The sequence below is a fragment of the Silene latifolia genome, chromosome 1, assembly GCF_048544455.1.
Source record: "Silene latifolia isolate original U9 population chromosome 1, ASM4854445v1, whole genome shotgun sequence".
Taxonomy (NCBI): Eukaryota; Viridiplantae; Streptophyta; class Magnoliopsida; order Caryophyllales; family Caryophyllaceae; genus Silene; species Silene latifolia.
The window spans coordinates 75136056-75152271 of NC_133526.1; the positions used below are offsets into that span (position 1 = coordinate 75136056).

Consider the following 16216-nt stretch of genomic DNA (forward strand, 5'->3'; position numbering starts at 1 on the left):
TGGAATCGTGTTAGGACACATAGTGTCGAAAAGAGGGATTGAGGTGGATATGGCAAAGGTGGATGTGATTAAAACCTTACCGTATCCATCTAATACTCGAGACGTGAGATCGTTCTTGGGACACGCGGGTTTTTATCGAAGGTTTATTAAGGATTTCTCCAAAATAGCTAACCCCTTGTGCAAACTTTTGCACAAGGATGTGGAGTTCGTGTTTGATGATCATTGTAGGGAAGCATTTGACTTGTTGAAGGAAAGACTTGTATCGGCCCCAATCATTCAAGCACCCAAGTGGGATCGGCCTTTTGAGATCATGACCGATGCAAGCGCTTTTGCCATTGGAGCCGTGTTGGGACAAAAAGATGACAAAGCTTCATATGTGATCCAATATGCTTCTTCACTCTTGAATGACGCTCAACGGAACTACACCGTCACGGAAAAGGAATTTTTAGCGGTGGTGTATGCCATTGAAAAATTCCGGGCTTATCTCTTGGGTGCAAAGGTCATTATCTATACCGATCACAAGTCTATAAGGCAACTTGTAGACAAGAAAGACACCAAGGCTAGGCTCATGAGATGGGTGCTTTTGTTGAGCGAGTTTGACATAGAGATCAAGGACAAGCAAGGGAGTGCTAATGTGGTGGCCGACCATTTGAGTAGGCTTCACATCAATGAAGATCTCGTGAAGACTATGGGGGTAGTTGACGGTAGCTTACCACATGAATCCCTTTACTCCATGAAGGCCGTTGAGCCTTGGTATGCCAACCTTGTCAATTACATGGTCACCAAGAAGTTTCCCACCTCATTTTCCTCTAGTCAAAGGAACAAGATCAAGTCCGATTCTAGATTCTATATATGGGATGAGCCATACTTATGGAAAATGTGTCAAGACCAAGTCATCCGACGTTGTGTGCCGGATGTGGAAATTCCATCCATCCTAAAGCATTGTCATGAGTACGCTTGTGGGGGTCACTTTGGGCCTCATAGAACGGCACGTAAAATCCTTGAGTGCGGTTTCTATTGGCCCAAGTTGTTTAAAGATGCTCATATTTTCGTTACTACTTGTGATAGATGCCAACGTTTTGGAAACATATCACGTAGGAACGAAATGCCCCAACAACCGATGCTCTACTTGGAAATTTTTGATGTATGGGGAATAGACTTCATGGGGCCATTCCCTAACTCCTATGGATACATCTACATCCTCTTGGCGGTCGACTACGTGTCTAAGTGGGTGGAAGCCATTCCCACAAAATGTGATGATGCAAAGACGGTGCAAGCATTTGTCAAAAGCAATATATTTTCAAGGTTCGGCTTCCCAAAAGCCATTGTGAGTGATAGGGGACTCATTTTTGCAACAAGGTGATCTCAACCTTGCTTCACAAATATGGTGTGCTTCACAAAGTTTCTACGGCATATCACCCCCAAACAAATGACCAAGCGGAAGTCTCTAACCAGGAGGTTAAACACATCTTGGAAAGAACGGTCAATCCCGACCGAAAGGATTGGAGCAAGAGACTTGAAGATGCTCTTTGGGCTTATAGAACGGCTTATAAGACCCCAATCGACATGTCCCCATATAGGCTTATTTATGGGAAGGGATGCCACCTTCCCGTAGAAGTGGAACACAAAGCCTATTGGGCAATCAAAGCTTTTAATCAAAATATCGATGAGGCGGGATTGCACCGGAAGCTTCAAATACAAGAATTGGAAGAGCTTAGGCACAATGCCTATGACAATGCTAGCATCTACAAGGAAAAAGCTCGGTCTTGGCATGACAAGATGGTCACAAGAAGGGTTTTCAAAGAGGGAGAAGATGTGTTGGTTTTTCAAAGTCGCCTCAAGAATTTTCCCGGCAAGTTAAGGTCAAAGTGGTATGGACCTTACAAAGTCAAGAAGGTTTTTCCCCACGGAGCGGTGGAGGTGGAAGACCCGACCTCGGGAAAAGTGATAAAGGTAAATGGGCAAAGGTTGAAGAAGTACTACAAAGGAATCGAACTACAAGGTGAAGAGGATCTTCTTTTAGAAGATCCAATTTATAAAGATTGATTCTCCAACATTGACTAAGTCGAGCCATCGACGTTAAATAACGGCAAATTTGTAAATATTCTATCCCAATTTCATTGCTTTCTTAGAGTAGTTTATTTCCGCAATTTAATTCCGCAATTTATTTACTCGCATGTTAATTTTCGTTGAATTAATTTCATTTGCATTTGACATGTAAAAAGGCACTTGAGGTTTGTTTAATGATATAGTGATTTGCAAGAACCCTCTTGGAAGGCGTGCCCAAGAGGAGATGAGAGTCGGGTTAAATAGAAAAGATCATCGGAAGAAGTGTTGAAGAAGAAACAAAGGAAAAAGAGCAAAAATGAGGGCTAAGGAACGAAATTGGAATTAAAAGAATCATCATCAAAACTGCGACACCATGCGCAGCCTGCGCAAAAGGCTTGCGCAGGTGCGCAATTTTGCGCAGGCGGGAACAGTGATTGCGCAGCCTGCGCAGGTCTGTAATCCCGGATTCTTTATCTTCTCTTATCCCGTGTTTCCCCTTTCTATTTTACCAACACTTTTTCGACACAAACCCCATCTCCTTCCTCTCATTCACTCAAAATCCAACCAAATCACTCCATATCAACAACAACCCTCCTTCTCATCACCAATTTCTTCACCAAATTCATCCTTGGCATCAAAAACACCATCAAATCTCCAATTTTCTGACAAAAATCCCCGAATCTCCCAAACCCTAGAATTTTTCCGGGTTGATTTGAAGCTTGTTCAAGTAGATTTCTGGGTTATAAAAGGGTTTTTATGCAACATTCTTCCGTATTCAAGCAAGATTGAGGATTTTTCGGGAAGGTATAACAACTTTCTTCACTATCCTTGTCTTAATTTTTTTTCAATTCAATTTCCTTTGAGTAGTTGAGTTGATTTCTTGCTTGTCATTACTTGTTTGGGGATTTTTGGCAATCATTTTCTGTTAGGGAAGGCAAATATTCAACAAAATTACCTTAGCTACACCATTTTGTGCTAGTGCTCACAAGGTGTTTGTTGAATTGCCCCTTAGAAAATTTTTCAGATTTTTGGTTGTTTTTAAGTGGTTGTTCTTGCAAATTTAAAAGAGAACAAGATGGTTTTTGGTCTTGGCAAGGGAAAATCTAAGAAGAAGGGTGACTCATCCAACCAACCTCCACCAAATGCACCACCCAAACCTTTTAAGGGGGATGAAGGGTTACCAAACAACCTTAAGACTTACTTTAGGTTCCTTGAGAGTAAGCCCCTACCGGTCTCCAAATTTCTTCACCCGGAAACCTTGAGGGATTTGGGTATTTACGACCACACCCTTGCCTTCCTCACTAAGGTGGGGTTAGAGAGGTACATTAACCTTCAACTTCGTACCTACCCCGCCTACACCTTAGAATTCCTCTCAACCATCGAAATCACGGGGGAAAGAGGGAATGAACGGGTGAACTTTAGGTTGAACCGAACTTGGCATACCTTAACCTTTGAGCGGGTAAGGGAAATTTTGAGAATCACCAAATCACCCTCCTCCTTAAACATCCCGGGTACGGCCTTGGATGATACTTGGTTTGGGCTCACAAGGAAAACACCCCGGACAAACAATGACAAAATCTCCTCAATCACAAACCCCCCCATCCGGATTCTTACTAGGATGATTTCATGTTTTTTCTTTACGATGGGGGAGCCTACCAAGCTCAATGATGGGGTCCGTGAGTGTTTGTGGGCAATGTTGCCCGAGGGGGAGGGAGTGCCGGATTGGGCAAGGCTTTTTGTGGTTGGTGCGACCAAGCAACGTGAAAAGAAAGGAAGTATAAATTGTGGAGGTTTGGTCACTCTTTTTGTGGCTAGTTTGGTTGGGGATATTCCGGAAGAGCAACCTCAAGTGTGGGGGAATCACCTATACAATGAAGCGGGGTTGATAGAGACTCACATGATTCTTCCATTGGATACGGTTCCATGGAGTTGTTATTGGTTAGGGGAGGGCAAAGTGCAATACATGAAGCTTCCTTTGAATGGCCCCCTCCCGAGTGGACCACGTGCCCGGGATTTCTTTTGTCCCCCGGAGGGCAATCTCCCCAACCCACCCCCACCAAAAATTCGGAAGAGGAGAGCCGTTGAATTCTCCCATGATTCCCAACATGAAGAAGAAAGAGAAGTTGAGATTATTGAGGGGGGCTTCCATGAGACCCCACACATTCCTTCATCCTCCCATCCGCCTCAAGACACCCCTATGTTTGAGGCCGGAGGTTCCTCAAGTCCACCATTACCACCTTGGCAACACCAAATGTTTAAGTACTTTGAGGACACCCGGGGAACTTTGGAGGCAATTAGTGGGAGAGTTGATAGCTCTTATGCTTGGCAACAACAACAAGCGCCAAGGCTTGAGAGTTTGGATCAATGGAGGGTTGCTAGTATGGAGCACCAAAAGTTGAGTGCGGAGGCCGAAAGAGCCCAAATGAAGATGCTTCAAGGGATGGCTAAGAGGCAAGATGAGGCCTATGCTTGGCAACAACAACAAGCCAAGTACATGGAAGAGCAACAAGCCATGTGGAAGGCCCAAAATGAATGGAGAGAGCAAGCGACTCAACAATTCGGGGTGCAAAATGAGAGGCACCACCAATATGTTGAAGACTCCTATGAAGATGCTCAAGCTCACGAGGATTCTTTTGGACTTATCCGTGGCCTTTTCGGCATGACCATCCATCAAAATGACCCCACCTACCAACCAACCATTGTCGAGCCACAAGTTGAGGAGGCCTATGAGAGGGCCAAGAGAGTGAGAGAAAGAAGAGAAAGAAGAAAGAACCGGGGGGGCATATGAGCAAGGCGAAGGCTCGGGCCCCTCCAACTAAATTTTTGAAGAAGTCGGCACTCCCTCACATTGAGGACAATGTGAAATTTAAGTGTGGGGGAGTGAGAATTGTAACATATGTAAATTGTCTTTCAAACAAATGCAAATGCAAATTCAAAAAAAAAAAAAAAAAAAAAAAAAAATGAAAATCCCGGCTAGGTGAAAACCCACAAGGGTGCCCGCCTAGGCAAGATTGGGAAGGTGGCCGAGGACGGGATGAAAACCCGAAAGGGCATTCCGGGCAAAATGAAGAAATGAGTTGCGAGCCACCATGAGAGGAAAGGAAAAGCTAAGGTGAAAACCCGAAAGGGCACCTTAGGCAAAATGAGGGATTTTCACTAAAAAAATTGAAAAATTGAAAATTGTAACACCAAAAAGATGGAGGGATAAGAAGGGAGTGATAAGGAGGGTCTTGGAAGGAGGCTAGATTAGGATTTAATTTCATTTTGAGTCACAAAACTTGTTCCAAATCGGTGGATTTTTATTTTGGCTACTTTGGTTGTTGATTTGCTTCGGAGTTTGGCCAACCAAGTAGCATGATCATACTTAGCTTGGAGTGATAAGGGGGTGATATAAGTGGTGAATTAGGATGTTTTAGGAGTTGTTTAGGCCACTTTGCTTCCACCTTGGGATAAGGTGAGAGTGGCCATCTCTTGTAGGTGATATAAGAAGGGTGGAGTTGCGTGATGAGTCGGCGTTGGTGGTGTGTCGTGTCTTGTTCGAGGGAGAAATAAGGACGGTGAGTGAGTGAAGAGTGTGTGCAAAAATTTTGAGTCATGTCTTTTTCTTTTTAATCGGTGGTTGTGTTTGAGGGAGGCATAAGAAGGAAGAGGAAAGGGAAGAGAGATCATTCCCTCCCACACCCTCTTGTAGACTTTGCGGTTGCTTGTTCCGGGTTTTGCTCGGGACTAGCAAAAGTCTAAGTGTGGGGGAGTTTGATAGCATTGTTTTGTGTCGGTCTAAGAGGGTGATTTTATCACCCTCGTGTCTTTTAATATGGGTCTTTTGGTTCACTTTTCCTAACAATTGGCAATCGGTTATATGGTGGTAACTTGTGCATTTTTACTCGGTTGAGCACATAATCCTTATGCATGGAACCCGAGCGGCAATAGAGCACCTTTCAAAGGTCAAGATAAGGCACAAGAAGATCACTTGTAACCCGGAAACAAGTTGGGAGAAGTAGGAATGAAGACTAGAAGAAATGAAGGCAATTGAAGAGGTCTAGCTCGTGGAAAATAGAAATCCCAAAATGCGAGCCGGTCACGCGCCCAGCGCAAACAGTGTGCGCAGTGCGCATTATTGCGCAGGCCGGAACAAGATTTGCGCGACTGCGCACTGCTACGCTGCGGGTTTTTCTAATCTCGTTTGTGGGCTTCTTAAGTGGAAATCTTTCTAGGTTTTCGTGAAGCCCTATTTATACTCGAGAAGTTTGAAGACCTGGGATTATCTCCTACCATCATATCATCTCTTTTAATCTCATTCTTAGGGTTTAATCTTGTAATAATTTAGAAGACTTTTTGGATGCAAAGTTGTAATCTTTCTTTGTTTTTGGGTTTTATGAAGACTATGGAAAGCTAATCCTTCCCTACTTGGTGTAATCCATTGCAAGTTTCCATCTTTATCATTGTATTGACTCCTTAATCTCTACTCTTTCATTTATTTCAATTTCTAAGTTCTAATGACATGATGAATGTTTTGTTGTGAGAAGTAATTACCCTTGCCTCTTTTTCATTCATCTATTGCTTGTTGTTGCAAAGTTGCTTGCTTTTGTAATAACTTGTTGAAGCATCTCATGATTGTTGTTATCTTGGTTTAAAGTATCAGCCTTTGTGAGTAGAAATTGATTGTATCATAGGAGTTGTTGGTTTAAACATATCTTTGTGATATCCCATTTACTTTCCTCTTGGTTTTGTTCTTCATGCTCTTGGTTACAATTCTTACATGGTTTAATGTTAGAATTTGTAGTTGAAGTAGGATTATCATTGTTGGCTTAGATAGTGGTAATCACTTGCTTGAGGATTGTTGTTGGGTAAATGAAAACTAAAGAGAAAAGAGTCTTGCTTTGAGAAAAAGTTGGAACTTGTAGGATTGCACCAAGTTCTCCTAATTATTGAACCATCTTGCTCATCAAGTGCTTGTGTTATTGCTTGTTAGAATAGAATTGCAAATTTCACTTTGTTTCATGTCACAAAACAACTCTAAAACCCCCCTTTTTATGTCTCTCTATTGTTTGCCATTGTGAATAGTCATTGTTTGTCTATATCTTTGTCATTAATAGTCAATAGTTTACATTTCAAGTTTTTAGCTTAAAAGACCTTCTCTTGGGTTCGACCCTTACTTGCACTATATTACTTTATCATTTAGAGTAGTCTAGAGTATAGTTTGGCTTATAAATTGTTAATTTGGTAGGTTAATTCTAGTATTTTACGACACCTAGTTTTACTCTTACCATCGTCCATCGCGACAAATCAAAACAAAATGATAATGATGAACAAGATCTAAAGAACTATCTAAAAGCCACATGTTTCGCTCATAATTAGGTTATACATTTTGGCAATTTAGTGCATCCTTCTTGATCAAATCATTGCACATTTCTTGTTATATAGGACGGTTCTTCAAAAGACTTTGAAGCAACCTAAGGGACTACAACAGCCTTACGGGTGTTCCTTGTAATCCAAGGCCGCGAACCTGTTAACTCTATTTTTTGCTTGTGCTATTCTACGTTTACATTAACCAAAACCCGATCGAAATCTGGATTCAAGTCAATGTCAAGGTTAAAACAAGGCACAAATTGAGATTTAGATGCGAAAATCCAATCATTTGTGATTCAAATTGTTCAAGATTCAATGCTATATATACACACAGAAAAGAAAAGAAGATTTAATATGATTGACTACAAGCATCCAGAACGCTCCATCTGCCACCAGACATCTGTTTTCGTCACAACAGCTAAGCATCTCTGGCATCGGCAGTTAAACCAATATACAAGTTCCGCTACCACTGTTGTGCCCGTATGTCTTCATCACTACCTGAGCTGCAACACGAAATGAACCCATCAATGAAAAGTGGTAAATCACAACGCAGCCTTATTTCTGTAATTTCTGTAAGCTCTGACTGATAGCATGCATGACAATCTTAGTATGCAGTAGTGTTGTCCATGGGCCAACTTGCCCTATATAGTATATACCCGGATGGACCACAAATTTTTTGTTGGGATCAACCGATATCCGGTCAAAGCCCGAATTTGATCACCACTGGTATGGCTATGCGGTAACAGGATGATTCAGCAGACATTGTATCATATGGTTAAGAGTAATTTATCGATTACACCCACGCTTAATCCACTTTTTTACATTTACTCCCACGTCAATTTTTTTTTTTTAAATTACACCAAATTAATTGCTCCGTTTATAAATTGCACCCAATGCCATTTTCAGTTGGAAAAATTTATGAAATGACGAATTTGCCCCCGCGTGTACGACTCTTTGTATTCCTGAGACTCTTCCCTTACTTTCCCATTTACAACTCTTTCACCTTATTTCTCCCAAATACTTACCCCATAAAAATTCCCAAAAATTTCCGTTATAATCCAAATTAAACCTTAAATATTGAGAGATTGTTCATCCATCAACATCTATCAAGGGTCAAAGTAGGAAGAAGGAAGCAGGAAAGAATATGGGAAAAGGTTGATTGACATTCCACTCAATATGTGATTACATATAATATGGGAAAAGGTTGATTGATTACATATAATAATAGTGGAGATAGTCTGAGGTTTAGAAATTGGGCTTAACAATGTAGCGTAATGTGTATCATTCCCCAGATATTGATTAGGACAGAAGACAGCGTCATGGCTTGGTGTATTACTGTTTACTAGACTGATTATGAATCAAAGGACCGATGGCGCCAAACCTAGATGGTGTCATAGGATAACCAGCCTCTGTGACTGCACACCACCGATGATAGGGATCATAACAGGAAAGAATATGGGAATCATCTATCACTGATTTCCTAAAGTATACGGAAATTGCACCCAATGCCATAATAAAGGAACGAAGAAGGGCAAAATTGTCCTAAAATAAATGTTTTAACCCAAAAAATTTCAAATTTGACGGAAATAAGGCCTGAATCCGATATTGGGTGCAATTTATAAACGGAGCAATTAATTTGGGTGTAATTTTAAAAATAAAAATTGACGTGGGAGTAAATGTAAAAAAGTGGATTAAGCGTGGGTGTAATCGATAAATTACTCTATGGTTAATCATGCATGTGTGCCAATGTTTACTTGATTAGTGTGTTTGTCAAGTCACTTAAGGACAGCATAAAAAGAAATGTTAAAAGAAACAGACTTGTAACATCCCCTTTATTAGTGTCGAAACGGATCCATTAAAAAAAAAAAAAAAAAAAAAAGCAGCAACCCTTTTTGTTATCAGCACACCCGAGCTCAAAAGATTCTCCATCAAAAGACTGCTCTAACAGGTACTACGAGCCCTCTGCCACACGCTAATAGACACTAGGATATGCTTGACATGTCAAAATAGCTTGCTCTTGCTCGTATAAATTCTAAAAGCAACATATTACTTTAGAATCAACACAGTAACAGAAACTCACCATTAGAAATCAGAAATTGTAAGGACGGTAACTTCTAATATACAAGAAAGCTTGCTCAATCTGATGTCGTATTTGCAGTTGAAGCAGGTCCTGCCTTGCCACGCTGTCTCATATGAATCACTTGATTTTCCAAATTACTAGGGTCAATCCTGCTACTCGAATTACTTGACTCGACAGCATGTCTGGACCCAACATCAAATCGATCCATCAAGCGTGAAACACTAGCAAAACCAGAAGGAACTGCTCTCCGAACCTCAGAACCAACATCAGCCATGGAAGTGCTTCGAGCAAAAAACCTCTCCTTCCACCCTCTAGTGTTTCTTGAAATAGACTCCTTGTATCTTTGAGAAGAGAGATTCAGCAAATACTAAGAATTCTAAAAGCAAATCATTTTATCACGGAAAAATCAATAATGGCGGTTTCTTTGAAATATACCTCATTGACCAAGTGTTCAGCCTAGATCTCATAGATTCTGACAATGATTGCAAGTCCGACAGTTCCTCTGTTTCCCGACTTCCCTGGGAAGATTGACTAGCACGGCTTCTGGATGTAGAGAATAAATCATGGCAAAATATCACACAGAATAATCGAGCCAATACAAACTAATATAACTCTTTTTATCATTAGATATAGCAGACGGAACCCACGTCATTAGTACCACCGTTCAACGACTTTACTATCTATAACTGCATATAAAAAAGAGTGTACCTTGTCTGCAGCTGGTCAACTGATGAAACATTGGATGCAACCCTGTGGAAAGAAGCCTGATGAATTTGTGGCCTAGAGGGAGAGATGGTGGGGACTTGATCCTCTGCACTATTTCGATATGATTCACTTTCTGCAACTGGATTTGTAGAAGTCCAAACAGCATTACTGGTCGCAACATTGGGCGCTGAAAAAATAAAGACTGGGCGTTGACGCTGGGAGGATGACCGGTTCCCTTGACCTTCCCTTCTAGATATATGACGGCCTCTTCCTACGGCAGCAGCCAAGTGCTGAAATATATGTTCTTCAAGGTCAGCTTCACTTGCACCAACGGGTAACTGCAATGCCTGGAAAATGCGATGAAATAAGATACACCACATCTACGTAGATTTTAAAAACTAATTCTTCCAATTATATGAAATTTCCCCATTTTACGTGTTCTAACTCCTTCACACATGTAGGCCACAAGGGCAGCCCGGTGCACGATGGCGTCCCCGCTAGGCGAGGGTCCGGGGAAGGGTCCCACCACAAGGGTGTAATTGGGGCAAGCCTTCCCTTGCCATTTTGACAAGAGGCCGCTCCAAGGACTTGAACCCGTGACCTCATGGTCACAAAGCAACACCTTAACCGGTGCGCCAAGGCTCCCCTTCACATGTAGGCCACAAGTAAATGGAGCAATTCCAAAGACTAGGAGGGAGTAACTAAAAGGAAGCAGACGCAGAATAAGGACGGAAGAAACAAACATGTCGCAAGTCAAAATCCACGAGACTGGGATGACCGAACATTGCAGCATTTCTCAATCTATTAGACGTGATATTCCTCTCCTCTTCTACGGCTTCTAGCAATTGTTGACTACACCGGAAGAAGGGAAGTGTAAGAAAGTATAAAAGTATTTTAGCTGAAAATTAAAAGGACAGAACACAGGTGGACAAGACCTCATTGCATCTCTTAGGCCGATTGCTTGCCAGCACATTGGGCAATTTGAGCTTCTCTGGCACCTTCAAAGCACAGCCTAGCAAAGTCAGTTTAACTTCACTCGTGTTTATCATACAAATGATATCATTCTCCATAATCATTCATACCCAAATATCACTAAAGACGCCCTTTCTAACTTTAAATTGGGGCAGCAAGGGATCATATATACATGTTGAGCATGTTTTATTATATTTATATTATTGTTTTTTTTTATTGAAATTATAATTTTGTGAAAGATTCTTTGTTAGCAAATGTAACTATGTGAAAATCCTGTTAAAATTTTGTGTACTTATTAGTATATTTATGGTCAAAGTTTGGAAAGTTTGACATCCAAAGCAAGTGGGAAGAATAAAGTAGAATAGAGGGAATATTAATGATTCTAAGACTAGCCAACAGGGAAGGAAGATGATACCATGCTTATAGAACCAACAAGTCACGGCTAACTTTTTTAACCAACTTTTTGTGGTCGCAGTGTAATAACTACTGTAGTAAATTTATCACACGTACGAGGACACAAAGGTAACGAAATTTATTCACCCCCAAACTTCTCCCCCGATAAGTTGTTACCAATAAAACTACGTTAGAAGTTTTAAGATGAGCAACCTCTAAAACCCCACGAGCATGGAGCATTATGTATGTTGGAAAAACCCGAATACATTATATATTCATGCTTTTAACCATCCAGTAACATTCAGCTTCATATTCTATATTTTTTTACAAACGATCACTACTTTAGCATATTAGATTGACGTGATTGTTATATTTCTTTAAAATGCACCAAGACGACCCACCCTGTAAAACTCAATAACATTAGGAATAAGAGCCAACTAACCAACGATGCATGCTTCAAAAAAAAAAATCAAAGATTAAAAAAGAGTTAGTACCATTCAAGAATGCATTGAAGGTGAAACTCGTGCTTACAGTTAGTAACCTGAAAATGAAGGTGCAAACCACAGTCAAACCAAGGAAGAACCAGCGAACACAGTAAAAATATAACCGTAGAATACTGCAGTTACTCCATGGGGTTGGTGGATCAGGTTTTCAGTATCGGTATCATTGTAAGTCAGGCTGATTCAAAGATGTTCACACAAGAATGACGCTGCTGTCAGGTTGGCAACATTGTGTTCCAGCGGTAATAATGTCACCAAATACACACGTTGAAGGGCAATACTGTAAATGTCTGAAATGACATATCTAATTATGACAGCATTATAAATGGGTCCGCAACAATAACATTACCCAAGTGTCTCGCTCTCGCTTGCAGAGGGTGGGGCGTTGGATAGTGCACTATGCAGACTTACTTCTATATTAATTTATACTCCCATAAAAGAGAACATTTCCAGTGACCCGATGTTACTAACCACCATCAACTTTCAGCTAGAACAATCATGCCCAGTGAAAACCATATCATTCCCTCCCCAAAGATGAAGGGGGAAGTGGAGAGAATACAAATGCTAGCATATGGCTTGGTCATTCCTTACGCCGTACAATCATTATGATCAAACTCGGTACCAAGTATACAATTGTTGTCGCATGGTTTAGTGTTCAATTTGGTTTGGGGGTGAGTTCAGGTTGGTAGAATGCTACTTACCCTAAAATAGGTTAATAGAAAGAACAATCACTATCTTGTTTATAAACAAACTCCGTCCACAATTTCGTTAAAGGATTGGTATAAAGATCTCTCTTTCTTAGGGATATTTTTATTTTTTGCTGAAGTTCAAGATCTTCCATCATGATTTTGAAAAATTATCATATATATGTCGTGAAATTATGCTTTATGTTTAGAAAAGTTGACTTATTTGATTTTTGTACCGAGAGACCTTAAACATCTTAGTGATATAAAATTAATCTCTTTTCTATAGTGTCTCTTTAGAGATAAAAGTAATCGCAATTCTATAATGCATTTGACACCCCCTTATCCACTTAAGGAAGAGCATCGGGCAATGTGATAATGTTGTTGTTGCTGTTGTTGTTTTATCACCCACTACGCCTAACAGATAAACGATCATAGACCCAAAATACACAACAAACCACAAATATACAACTATGTGACTTCAAGCTGATAATATTTGGAAAGAGAACCAACTTATAGTATCAAAACACAGGCTCTTAAACTCAGGTCTCTCTTTCAAATCCTAAAGTCTATCACCTAGAAGTGTAGCTAGACCTGTGTGCCAGTTCACGGTTAGAGGGGAACAGACCAACACATATAACACAAACGAACGTTAAATCAGCCATGTTGTTGCTTTTATAGCTTCAGTCACCAATTATTTTCTACGCTTCTTCCGTCAACCACATACCGCATACCCCATCCACTCTTGTTAAGTAAGAACACGCGTTGCTATTTATGTAAAAATGTCCATGAAGGTAAAGATAGATAATAGACTTTTTAGAACATGCTATGGTGGAAAAAGAGCTCGAACAAGGATGTAGAACAAGGAAATTTACACCATATAGGAGATCCTAGTTGAATCTACAACATAAAGGAAATACCGTAGAAGGATCACTCTGAGAAAAATCTTCAAGGCATATGCTGCATGCATCATCACAGGCTTCTTGCACTCCACCTTCAACAAAGGCTGCAGGGGAAGTCATACGATCATCAGTCTTTTTAGTAGCCTCCATTCCTGGAAAAATCCTGTCCAAGCCAAAGAAAAAGTGTAAGAAGGAAATTCAAACTCACAGATAATATAGACTTCAAGCTTTAACTTTCTGAAATTTGCAGAGGTCCCTATTTCTGTCGGAGAATCTAAAATGCTTGCTTCTTCTTGTTTCTGTCAAAAGTGTGATAAGCCTCCAAGACTTGCTAGATTAAGGTCTCACTATATATATGAAACTCCCAAAAGATGCAAACTAAATATACAGCAATAAACACCCATATTGCATCTTTCTAACAAAATGAATTTTTAGATACTGACTTCAGTTTGGAAAACACAATAATGTTATGTCTACAGTCTACTGTACCAAGTAGAAGTAACAGAAATCCAATTAACAAAATGAAGAATCGAATGGCATTACTCTCACTCGGACACTCCTTGGTCATTTATACTTTTAGGCTATCACGATGCATTTAGCTAATTTACAGCACATGTTATTGACCAAGAGTCCAAGACCAGTCAACTTTTGTGGCTTCTGCTACAAAGAACAACACCCATCTCAAATAGCAGAACAAGAGCATTCGAGTTTATTCCATACACCGCTGTGAACCCAAAAGGCTTGTCAGGGATTTGGAAAGCAAGATATAACTCCAAAACCAAGATATGACCAAGTCACAACGACCAAGATCATGTTGCTACACCGATTCTAGGATCAAGTCTCAAACTGAGATTTAATACAATAATACAATATCGCCATGTTACGTATAATCTGCGTTCCCCCTCATTCCAATTTCAAGCTCGAAATCATATCCTAATGACCAGCCTATGCACTCTAAATCAATTCTCTCTGAAAATGTCCTTTTATTGTCCAGTTTTAGATGATTTGTTCCTTGACTACATCAATGATTTATCGTAATAATTTAGTTGATTAGCATAATACAAACAAGGGTTTTTTTGTCAAAAACTACCTTATATTTAGGGGTGTTTGTAAAAATACTACCTTATACTCCCTCCGTACCAGACCAAAGGTAACACTTACTATAAACAGACGTACCACACCAAAGGTAACATTCCTTATTTGGCCCACAACATTACCAAGTTATCCTTATACTCATTTGATATTTACACAAAATGTCATTACATACCCCACCTACCAACCCACAATTACATACCCCACCTATTTTTTCCCTCTTTACCCTTACTTTTTCCACTTTTTCTTAAATACTCCAATTTTTCCTACGTTACCTTTGGTGTGGTACGGAGGGAGTATTATTTTTCTTGTTTTAGACTACCTTTGTTCTCTTTTTTTGGGCAAAAACTACTTATGCTGAAAATATGGCGAAATTTTAACCTATCTCACATTACTCTCTTAACACTAAACAACAATGATCAAGTGCTTTCAAACCACAATTTAACTTCAAATAAGCATAATTTATGTTTTCACATTTCAATAATAACTACGAACATCTCTTAAAGTTACGTGTAATTACATCATGACTTCCCAAAATAGGGTCTAAGCAAGTTTGAAACATAAAGGACTCATACGAGATAGGTTAAAGCCAGAAAACTGACCAATTCCGTCTAGACTCTTAGCATAGGTCGAAAACAAATAAAATAAAATAATGTAGGGTAGTATTTTTACAAACACCCAGTAGTTTCTGACAAAAAAAAACCCTACAAACAATATACAATGACAGCAACGATAGAGCCAAAATCATGACAGCAACATTTTTCTGACATTGACAAATGTACATACATAATCAAACATTATTTCTTTAATAATTTCCTCTTCAAACAGGAAATCAATGTACCATACACAAAATGAATAGGAAAATGCATGAAATTTCATTTAGAAAAATACCCAACAAAAGATAAATAAGATATAGTAATCAAATAAGATTGTTTAAAGTTGAAATGAATACCTCAAAGGGGAGGAAATTCAGAAATGGAAGGGCAATTAAAAGGTGAGAAAACCCAGAAATTCCTTGAAATTACAAGGTGAGAGATGAATATATTTTGGGGGAAAAATAGTTGGGAAATTGTTGGAAGCCTATATTCTAGGAATTTATTGATGAGATAAAGATGGATAGAAGTCTGTTATTTTTCCCAATTATTATTGATTTTGCCTAAATTTCATCTCCCACTAAACTAAAATAATAAAAGTTGTTCACAATTTTTCCGCTCAATTGATTGACAAATATGGTGGGCCCACATTGAAATTATGACTTTTAATTTATTTACTAAAGATTGCATCCACCGAATAAAATATTACAATCAGAATAAAATATTACAATCAAATCAAATGCCAACTAAAAATAGGTTTAACATTGTCATTATTCACGCTTAATATGCCCGTAGTATACTAATTTGTTCTTTTTTAAGTTGGTGGTTGTAGACTTGTAGTTGATAAGATTTCAATTTTATTTGCTCTTTTATTTTTCCTAAAATAAATTGTCCTTCA

General features: G+C 39.5%; 1 protein-coding gene across 4 annotated transcripts; it reads right to left on the reverse strand.

The window, feature by feature from the left end:
- Positions 1-7664: 7664 nt before the first annotated feature.
- LOC141606534 (E3 ubiquitin-protein ligase RHF2A-like) lies at positions 7665-15926 on the reverse strand. 4 transcript variants are annotated; one of them, XR_012526753.1, is made up of 9 exons: positions 15678-15926; positions 13652-13796; positions 12043-12089; positions 11119-11181; positions 10927-11035; positions 10187-10530; positions 9914-10021; positions 9479-9819; positions 7665-7901 (listed from the first exon to the last, which is right to left on the reverse strand). XR_012526753.1 is itself a non-coding variant. In XM_074425715.1 (8 exons), the coding sequence occupies exons 2-8, from the start codon at positions 13781-13783 to the stop codon at positions 9534-9536; spliced, it is 1086 nt and encodes a 361-aa protein (XP_074281816.1). In that variant the 5' UTR covers positions 13784-13796; positions 15678-15883; the 3' UTR covers positions 9392-9533. The 4 variants fall into 4 exon arrangements, 2 of the variants coding, with proteins under 2 accessions (XP_074281816.1, XP_074281802.1); XR_012526754.1 differs by having other exon boundaries at positions 9914-10018; positions 15678-15854; XM_074425715.1 differs by lacking the exon at positions 7665-7901 and having other exon boundaries at positions 9392-9819; positions 9914-10018; positions 15678-15883.
- Positions 15927-16216: the final 290 nt, after the last annotated feature.

What these genes read in the sequence shown, in the direction of transcription:
- LOC141606534 (XM_074425701.1), bottom strand. Translation starts at nt 13,783, where the DNA reads ATGGAGGCTACTAAAAAGACTGATGATCGTATGACTTCCCCTGCAGCC. An exon ending in CTTCAATGCATTCTTGAATG is followed by an intron (nt 11,182 to 12,042) that starts GTACTAACTCTT and finishes TGTGCTTTGAAG; the next exon opens with GTGCCAGAGAAGCTCAAATT. An exon ending in CTGAACACTTGGTCAATGAG is followed by an intron (nt 9,820 to 9,913) that starts GTATATTTCAAA and finishes CTCTTCTCAAAG; the next exon opens with ATACAAGGAGTCTATTTCAA.